Here is a 10,310-nt window from a genome sequence, read left to right as displayed (position 1 = left end):
TTTTCAATGCCTGTGTCATGCTTCACTGAGGAGGAAATTCCATGTTGTAGCATGATGTGTGGACATGAAGAAGTAGAATTGTTTACAAATTACAACAATGTTCATAACATCAGTAGGAAAAAAATATATCATATCATTTATCATGTAAACTCCACACATACCATAATAGTCTAGAAAACCATAGAGTTCTATAGAACCATTCTCTGGGAGTGACATCAGGTCTGCACCAAATGAACACTGACTCAACCTGAAAAAGAAATTTCAACCAAAATGTCATTTCCAAGCTACTGTTTCTCTTCCATAAAGAGAGGTTTCTAGGTCAGGTTTATATATTCAGCCATACAATATACACAGTTATTATCTGTATGTAACATATGTACATTCTCCTCTGACATAAACATTTACTCTTAATATTAAAATAAGTCTATGAGCATAATTGTGAAGTACTAGCAATTTATTTTGTTTACATATTAAGGTAAAAATTTGACTATGAGATTTAGTGAAATATTTTTTTTGCCTAAGCAGCAGGGTTTTCTCTTAGCCAGTTTTAAGACAGTGTTTACTAACTAAAAAAATAAAAAATAAAATAAAATAAATAACAATAATATATATATATATATATATATTGAAATACATTCTATCTTTATTATTATTTTTATTATTATTATTATTATTATCATTATTATTATTATTATTATTATTATTATTATTATTATTACAACAACAATAACAATAATGATATAAAATAAAAATATTGAAAGTGTTGTAAATGTCAACGAATTACATGATCTTATTATCATTTTTAATAGCCAGTAACAAAAAAGAGATATTCTGTAAATTTAGCAAAATGTCTAAAACAAACTCATAATCATTCCTAAAGAGAAAAAGGAGAAGCATTTCATTTCAGAAAGAATGGGATATTTGTTTATACTTATTTTTTTTTAAACTGGAATTATCTTATTTAACAAGGAACGCAAAAGACAATATTTAATACAGGTGACATGAAACACACATTACATTATACTAGTGTAGAAAAATTAGTATACACTGTAGGTGATTTCTACACTGGTGTTTAATTTGTGCAATCATTAGAACACTTCACAAAATTTTTTGCATGTTTGAAACGCACTTTTCCATGACTCATCTATTATAGGTTATGAATACTTTACATTTGATCAGTCATGTTACTTCAAATATTTGGAATACTCCACAAATCAGAACTTCAACAAAAAGATGTGTCTTTTGAGCTTAACAAAAGCATGAAGAAATCCTCTCATTATTTATTCTTTATTTTCAACGATATAAACCAATGCATTTTGAGTAAACCGTTAGAAACCGTTAGTGAGTACCATCCTAATGTTAACCACGTTTTAGGTAATTCTACGTGAAAACCCTGAAACTCAACACTGTTCCTCATTTAAGAGAAAAAAAAGATGCAAAGAAACAGTAATAAATATATTATATAGATATTGGCTTTAGCTAGGTAAACACATTTGGAATGGTTAATTCTCTAACGGATATTTTTGGCATAAATTTTGTCTTTTAGCTGAGAAAATTATATTACGATATTTTTTTTTCAAAGGGGGGGGTAAACCTGTGTGGGTTTCTTACTGTGACTCATAGTGTAACTCATAGTGATCTGAAGGCAGGACACATCAAAAGAAATCAACAGTCATTAATGACTGGCACAAATTAAAAAAATGTCATAATGTTTGATTCATATGAAGAAGTTGTGTAGGTGCTAAGTGTAACTGCGACCATCCTAGGTGCTTGGATCACACCAGACTGGCTTTGGGTATGAATTCCGTGAGGGAGAAATGTAATGTAGGGTTAGAGAGAGGGGAGAAGTTGCAGTGTCAGAGACATCTTCCTGACACACACACACACACACACACACACACGTCATAGACTGATATGACAATTTTAATATGAATTTGCTGAAGTGTCTAAATAATTTTCAGTTAAATCTAACTCTAAATTTATATATATATATATATATATATATACATAGAGAGAGAGAGAGAGAGAGAGAGAGAGAGAGAGAGCAGAGGTTTAATAGGAGAACACACTAGGAGAGAGACATTGAACGTGATGACGCTCTCGGCCAGCGTAGCAGGAGTGACGTCAGAGCCGCGCAGGCACGCACGCATGCATGCCCGCACGTGCGCCGGTGGACGACGGGACATTGAGGAAGAGGTAAATATGAATCGAGCGCGGTGTCGTTAAGATGTTTCTTTCTTTTTTTTTGTTTTTGGTCCACACTGATGTTGACCTGTAGAATACCCGACGACTCCGTCTTTAAAATACTACTTCGGTCAATATTAGTGCTTAATGTTTATATATAATGCAGTGTAGTATTAGCTTAGCTTAGGTTTTAACGTTAGGTTTGTGGCTGTGTCCCAATTCTGTGTGTGCTAGATAGATAGGTGTCCTACATAGGGCGACTTCACTAACAAACTTTGTAATACGTGTTGATTAAACGCTTCTTTTAGTCGCGTTTGCAGTCGTATTCGGTTCAGGCTTACAAAACAAGCAAACAACAAATCGCTAGTGTTTAACCCTGTACACGGAAGTTACCTGATTTCATCAGCTGAAATGTATCAGATTTGTCTACATTTTTGTGACAAGAGACAGATTACACCATATCCAAATACCCGTGGGTTATTCAGCAAAATGCACTTTATTGCCAAAAGTTTTCAGGGGTTGGGCTCGGCCGCTTTGTTCCAGTGAAAGGAACTCTTAATGCTTCAGCATACCAAGACATTCTGGACAATTTCATGCTCTCAACTTTGTGGGAACAGTTTGGGGATGACCCCTTCCTGTTCCAACATGACTGCACACCAGTGCACAAAGCAAGGTCCATAAAGACATGGATGAGAGAGTTTGGTGTGGAGGAACTTGACTGGCCTGCACCTCAGTCCTGACCTCAACCTGATAGAACACCTTTGGGATGAATTAGAGCGGAGACTGTGAGACAGGTCTTCTTGTCCAACATCAGTGCCTGACCTCACAAATGCGCTTCTAGAGGAATGGTCAAAAATTCCCATAAACACACTCCTAAACCTTGTGGAAAGCCTTCCCAGAAGAGTTGAAGCTGTTATAGATGAAAGTGGCAGGCCAACTCCATATTACATTCATGTGTATGTAAAGGCAGATTTACATGGCATCCCCAAACTGTTCCCACAAAGTTGGGAGCATGAAAATGTCTTGGTATGCTGAAGCATTAAGAGTTTCTTTCACTGGAACTAAGGGGCTGAGCTCAACCCCTGAAAAACAACACCTGAATTCAATGATTTGGAGGGGTGTCCAAAAACTTCTGGCAATATAGTGTATTATCTGAGAATTATTTCAAAATTCTAGATGTTTATCACATGAAAATATCTCCATCACTATACTAAAGTTACTAAAGTTGAGTTTAAATACTATGGTGTAGGAACACAGCATTGTTTTTTTTTTTTTTTTTTTTTTTTATATAAATGTTCCCTCAATTTTAGTTTCACGTCCACTTTAGTTCATTTCAGGGGAAAAAAAAGTTTTAGCTTTGATTGATTTAAAAGAAAAAACAAAATCAGTGTATTCAGCAAGTATTCTTGTTTCTAGCTCTTTGTTAATCCTGTTTTCTCACTGTTAATAAATGAGTAAATAACAAAACATAATAATAAAAAAAAACTTTGGGAATTTAGGTAGCTGTAGGAAACTAATTAACGTGAAGAAACTGTCGCAAAAATCTGAGCACTGTTCCCAACCTGGTATTGATTATTTTCCAATAACAACATGTCTTGAAGTGTTTTTTCTTCTTCTTTAAGTTAACAAATATGTCATTTTTTAAACCAATCTATCAACTATAAACAGTTATTTCTTCACCAACCTCAATTTTTCAATCCTTCAGGAATATAAGCAGGCAAACACTAAATGTTATAGTACAGACACCATTGCTAAATAAATGTCTCATTATGAATAATAATAATAATAATAATAATAAATCTGTTTATTTGGTGCCTCCACTACAAGACTAGGTCACTATAGAATTGTATTAGATCCGGTGTGCTAATATAAACCCGCGACTCGAATTCTAGCCGTCAGAGTAGTGTGCTGCTGCTGTGGAAAATGAACTGGCCCCCTTTATAGATCAACAGCGCTGTGGTATAATTAGTCATCGTTTATCAGATTGCTGAAAGACCCTAAAGGTATATCTGTGTTCAGTACAAACTGCATCGTCAGCATCAGTGCCGGGAACAATCTGAGTCCAACAGAGCGTCTGGGCTGTGGTGGGCATTTCTAGTGACGGACAGGTTATAAAAGCATCTACAGAGTAGGTTCATCTGATAAGATGAGAGGAAACGAGTACACATCAGCGCTCAGTCTGTTCCTAAAAAACGTACACCTGTAATACCTCCTATAATACAATTTAATATAATTGTGACTAGAAGACTAATTTCCTTGCAGACCACTTTATACAAATTCTGAGCTCAAGCCCCAAAACTTCAAGGCACGATTCGAAAGTAGTAGACGGATGTTATCATGTTGTATACTTTATGGAAATTAGCAAACTATTTTGCATTATGCAAAATGAAAGTGGGCATAAACCCATGTAGGTTTCTTACCGTGACTCATAGTGTGATAATCGACGACTTTTCAGAGTGTTCTGAAGGCAGCATGCATCAAAGAAATCAAGGCATTAAAGACTGGCACACTTTTTAGAAAAAATTAAGAAAATGTCATAATGTTTGATTCATACGAAGATGTTGTGTAGGTGCTAAGTGTAACTGCGTCCATGCTAGGTGCTTGGATCACGCTAGTCTGGCTTTGGGTATGAAGTCGGTGAGGGAGAGATGTAATGTAGGCTTAGAAAGAGGAGAAGTTGCAGTGTCGGAGACATCTTCCTGTTTGTCTGGAGCTTGGTGAGCGACAACTTGGTAGACTCAAATAACACAATTTCAGTTGATGCTACAGATTTGTTTAAAGCTGTTAAACAGTACATTTGCAATATTAATGTTCATAGTTACCCCACTCATCCACTACCCCTCAGAAGGGAGCATATGTAAATAAACAGCGTACATAGAGTGCAAATATTCAGTTTGGATTTAAATGATTTTTTTTTTTTTTTTCTCCATAATAATAACTCTATTCATATGTTTGTGATCTGGTTTTTAGTTTAATGGGAGCAGAATTTGTCCTCATGGTGACATTACCTCATGTAGGCAATAACAAACCGATAAAATCAGTAATATTTGCTCATAAACGTTATTGGCAACTGATTTCATTCGATTAGTTTCAGCCTCTAACCAGAGGTGCATCAAGTGCAAAAAGAAGACAATGAGGTAGATTAGTGATCAAGTGTAAAAGCCATGATGTGTGGACATGATTAAAGTAATCATGTAATGGACATGGCATATCACATCAAAGCAAAGGAAAACCTCCTTAAAAATACGAGAACTCTTTACGTTACAGTAAACAGGTCGCCTCATGATATTCATGTGAGTAACATTTCAGTTTCTTTCAATTGTGGTCACTGTGAGAAACAGTGGAAGCACAGTGCCCCAGGTTGAATCATACTTAGTAACCAGTGGGTAGTGAGTTATCTGTTTTTCAGGCTGTGTCATACGTGTGGTCATATTTCTCACATAGCTAGCTTTTGTGTGAAATCCTCCAAAAAGGCAGTGCTTTGTAGGAGAACCAGGGGACTCAGGGCACAAGGTGGGGGTCACTCTAGATGTCTCAGGGCACAAGGTGGGGGTCACTCTGGATGTCTCAGGGCGCAAGGTGGGGGTCACTCTAGATGTCTCAGGGCACAAGGTGGGGGTCACTCTGGATGTCTCAGGGCGCAAGGTGGGGGTCACTCTAGATGTCTCAGGGCACAAGGTGGGGGTCACTCTGGATGTCTCAGGGCGCAAGGTGGGGGTCAGTCTGGATGCCTCAGGGCACAAGGCGAGTGCCAGTCTGGATGTCTCAGGGCGCAAGGTGGGGGTCGCTCTGGATGTCTCAGGGCACAAGGTGGGGGTCAATCTGGATGTCTCAGGGCACAAGGTGGGGGTCAATCTGGATGTCTCAGGGCACAAGGTGGGGGCCAATCTGGATATCTCAGGGCAGAAGGTGGGGGTCGCTCTGCATGTCTCAGGGCATAAGGGGGGTGGTCACTCTGGATGTCTCAGGGCACAAGGTGGGGGTCGCTCTGGATGTCTCAGGGCATAAGGTGGGGTCGCTTTGGAAGTCTCAGGGCACAAGGTGGGTGCCAGTCTGGATGCCTCAGGGCACAAGGTGGGTGCCAGTCTGGATGCCTCAGGGCGCAAGGTGGGGGTCACTCTGGATGCCTCAGGGCACAAGGTGGGTGCCAGTCTGGATGCCTCAGGGCACAAGGTGGGTGCCAGTCTGGATGCCTCAGGGCACAAGGTGGGTGCCAGTCTGGATGCCTCAGGGCACAAGGTGGGGATCACTCTGGATGCCTCAGGGCACAAGGTGGGTGCCAGTCTGGATGCCTCAGGGCACAAGGTGGGGATCACTCTGGATGCCTCAGGGCACAAGGTGGGTGCCGGTCTGGATGTCTCAGGGCATAAGGTGGGTGCCAGTCTGGATGTCTCAGGGCACAGGGTGGGGGTCGCTCTGGATGTCTCAGGGCACATGGTGGGGGTCACTCTAGATGTCTCAGGGCACAAGGTGGGTGCCAGTCTGGATGTCTCAGGGCACAAGGTGGGGGTCGCTCTTGATGTCTCAGGGTACAAGGTGGGGGTCACTTTGAATGTCTCAGAGTACAGTCACACAGTACAGATAATTTAGAGATGCCAGCCATCATATAACACATGGACTACAGGAGGAAACATGAGTACCAAGAGGAAACCCCCAAAGCATGCACACACAGGGTATAGGCAGCAATCGAACCCTCAGACAGGTTAACCACTAAGCCATTGTGCCAACCTGTTGCCATGTATGAGAACTTGATGGGTTGAAATGATTCCTTCAAATGATTAATTCATCAAATGATTCATTTATGTCATTGACCATGTGCTGCATGACACATTTTGCCAGCAGAAGTGTTTCTGAGCAAACGTGGCATGCTCTAATTCAATACATGTTTTGTTTCAAGTCATCAAATCAAATACATCCTTTGAAGATACGAAATAAAATCGGTTCACTGGTTCCCAAAAACTTAATCCTAAGAGTCAGTTGCGAAGCTTCAGTGTCGATTCCCAGCACTGAAAATTATTCGTTTTAGTGAGACAGGCTGTGGATATTTATTTGCATTTATTTGTCTGAACAATAAGGGAGTTTTTTAAATGACAGAAAAGGTGTGCAGAACCATCTGATAATATGTATCAGTTTGAGTGTCTGGTTTGTTTGAGTAACTTAGTGACTTAGTAATATTCTCATGCTGGGAACAGATTAGCTTCTAAATGTCAAGAGTCAGCTGTATTGCAGGTAGTGATCTGTAATTTAATTCAGTCTACTCCGTTTAAGTCAGCTCTGTAATTGTACCTTTATTTGATGCTGCAAAAACAATAAAATATCTTGAAATAGAGACTTTCAGTATTTAATATATAATTTTTTGAAAGATTGATTAGCAAAATATTTATTAGGTGCAGGCCTACGTTAAGTAAACATGTCAGCTTTCCAACAATTTCGCTCACTTTTACTGCGAATCTCGTGTGGTTTTTCTATTAGTGCAACATGTAGGTTGCAAAGACGAGTTGGTGTATTAATATGTGTATTAGAAGAAACAAAAAACAGGACTGTGGGAGGACTGCAATATGTTTACTATTAGCGTTTTGAGAAAAAATAGACGTGCCTAATTTCAGACAGTGTGTTCTTATTGCGTTAACAATGTCAGACACACATATTATGTCTCATGATTCACTATACTGGGAGTCTGAAATGTCAGTGACCAATGGAAATGTGTTAATCAAAATCCACAAAAACATGATTCACCCGCTGAGTGTTATGGTGAGCATGTAGAGTGTGAGTAACTGAACTGGGAACATCCCAGTTACACTATAAGGCTAAAAGTGTGTAGACACCCGATCATCACACCCATACCAGGACCAAGTCCCTTCTCCAGACTGTTGTCAGTTTTTCTTTACTGGAACTAAGAGGCTCAAACCCTGTTCCAATATGACAGTGCAGCTGTGCACAAAGCACAGATCTCAGATCAGATAAGGTTGGAGTGGAAGAACTGGAGTGTTCTGCACAGAGCCCTGACTCAGTGCTGACTCAACCCCACTGAACACCTTTGGGATGTACTGGAACACCGACTGACCTCCTCACTCTTACAACATCATTGTCTGATCTCACTAATGCTCTTGTAGCTGAGTGATCACAAAAGCCTCCACAGAATGGTGGAGCTTATTATAACAGCAAAGGAGGAACTACATCTGGAAAGGGGTGATCAGGTGTGTTCAAACTTTTGGCCATATAGTGTATATTTGGCTTTGTAAGCTGAATTGGCTAGTGTTAATGTAACATACACCGATCAGGCATAACATTATCACTTCCTGTCTAATATTGTGTTGGTCCCCCTTTTGCTGCCAAAACAGCCCTGTCCCATTGAGGCATGGACTCCACTATATCCCTGAAGGTGTGCTGTGGTATCTGGCACCAAGATGATAGCAGCAGATCCTTTAAGTCCTCTAAGTTGCGAGGTGGGGCCTCCATGGATCGAACTTGTTTGTTTAGCACATACAACAGAGACTCAATTGGATTGAGATCTGGAGAATTTGGAGGTCAAGTCAACACCTCAAACACGTTGTGTTCATCAAAGCATTCCTGAACCATTTTTGCTTTGTAGCATGGTGCATTATCCTGCCGAAAGAGGCCGCAGCCATCAGGGAATACTGTTTCCATGAAAGTGTGTACATGGTAGGTGGTACGTGTCAAAGTAACATCCACATGTATGGCAGGACCCAAGGTTTCCCAGGAGAATATTGCCAGAAGCATGACACTGACTCCGCCAGCTTGTCTTCTTCCCATAGCGCATCCCCAGGTGAGCGACGAACACCTACCTGGCCTTCCACATGATGTAAAAGAAAACGTGATTCATCAGACCAGGCCACCTTCTTCCATCGTCAAGCCATCACAATTTGGCCCTTGTCAAACTCGCGCTAATCCTTACACCTGCCCATTTTTCCTGCTTCTAACACATCAACTTTGAGGACAAAATGTTCATTTGCTGCCTAATATACCCCACCCACTAACAGGTGCCATGATGAGGAGATAATCAGTGTTATTCACTTCACCTCTCAGTGCTCAGAATGTTATGCCTGATTGTTGTATGTACTAATGTTGTTATGATTACAGCTTTTACCACTGTGTTATTTACACACTGCTACGAAAGGTTCCTCTGATCTCCCAAAAACATGACAAAAGGTGGATTGGCTACAATTAGCTGCCCTAAAGTGTGGGAATGTGTTATGTACCTTCACACTTTACCAGGAATAGGCTCAGAGTTCAAGATCATTCAAAATAAAACATCTGCTGAGTGTATGAAAGAATCACAGTCTACATTTTTGTCCTAAATCAAGCACAACTATGACTCTCCTGTATAAAATAAATTATTTAAAACAGTCATTTTAATATAATATAGTAATACAATAAAAATGTGCAGCTTAACAAATATAATATAATATAGTAATACAATCAAAGCTTAAAATTCTGTAAAATGTGTGTTTAACATCAACAGCTGCTTCCAGATTTTCTAAATAGTTGTTTTATTAATTAATTAATTAATTTGTTTATTAATTAAACACTCAGAAATATGGTCATATTAAAATGATAGTTCTTAATAGTTTTGTTTCTCGATAGCTATTGTACATTTGTGTGTTATAAAATTACTCCTTACTGTTCTATTTACTTAGACATTAGTATTAATAACTAATGGACACTTAAATGTGTGGCTTATCCTTTTCTCTGAGTTGTGTGTGTGTGTGTGTGTGTGTCCGTGTGTTCTAGAGCTCACTAACTGTGTATTATATTCACATGTTTATATTTACTAGCAGTCTAATTTTGACAAATTGCAGACACTCCTGCTGTAGTGATGTACGTCATATTTTGCATGTTGTTTTGTTTAAGAGCATCTGCCAAATGCTATAAATATATAATATATGTTTTCAGCAGCAAGCTGTTTGTGAAGGTCACAGACTAGCACTCTTTGTTTCCTGTGACATTTACACTAAACAGCAAAACGAAAGACATCACAACAAAGCCATCGCACAGACTCTGGGATGCTATCAGTCGTTTCCACTGATAGAGGCAGTCATTAGTGGAGTCTGACATTAACTGATTGCTCAGTACAACTTTCTTGCCTTTTTTGAGCTCATGCAATT

General features: G+C 39.3%; 1 protein-coding gene across 3 annotated transcripts in view; it reads left to right on the top strand.

Annotated features, from left to right (window-relative positions):
* The first annotated feature begins 2,129 nt into the window (after nt 1–2,129).
* Nucleotides 2,130–10,310, top strand: part of gtdc1 (glycosyltransferase-like domain containing 1) — a 46,976-nt gene continuing 38,795 nt past the window's right edge. For all 3 annotated transcript variants that reach the window (XR_009204729.1, XM_058391719.1, XM_058391717.1), the window contains exon 1: nt 2,130–2,196. Coding sequence is in view for 2 of the 3 variants with exons in the window: in XM_058391717.1 (XP_058247700.1) it covers nt 2,149–2,196 (48 nt within the window). In the remaining variant the exon portion in view is untranslated. The remainder of the gene's footprint in view (nt 2,197–10,310) is intronic.

The sequence above is a fragment of the Hemibagrus wyckioides genome, linkage group LG06 (genome assembly GCF_019097595.1).
Source record: "Hemibagrus wyckioides isolate EC202008001 linkage group LG06, SWU_Hwy_1.0, whole genome shotgun sequence".
NCBI lineage: Eukaryota > Metazoa > Chordata > Actinopteri > Siluriformes > Bagridae > Hemibagrus > Hemibagrus wyckioides.
This window is presented reverse-complemented; position numbering and strand designations above follow the sequence as displayed.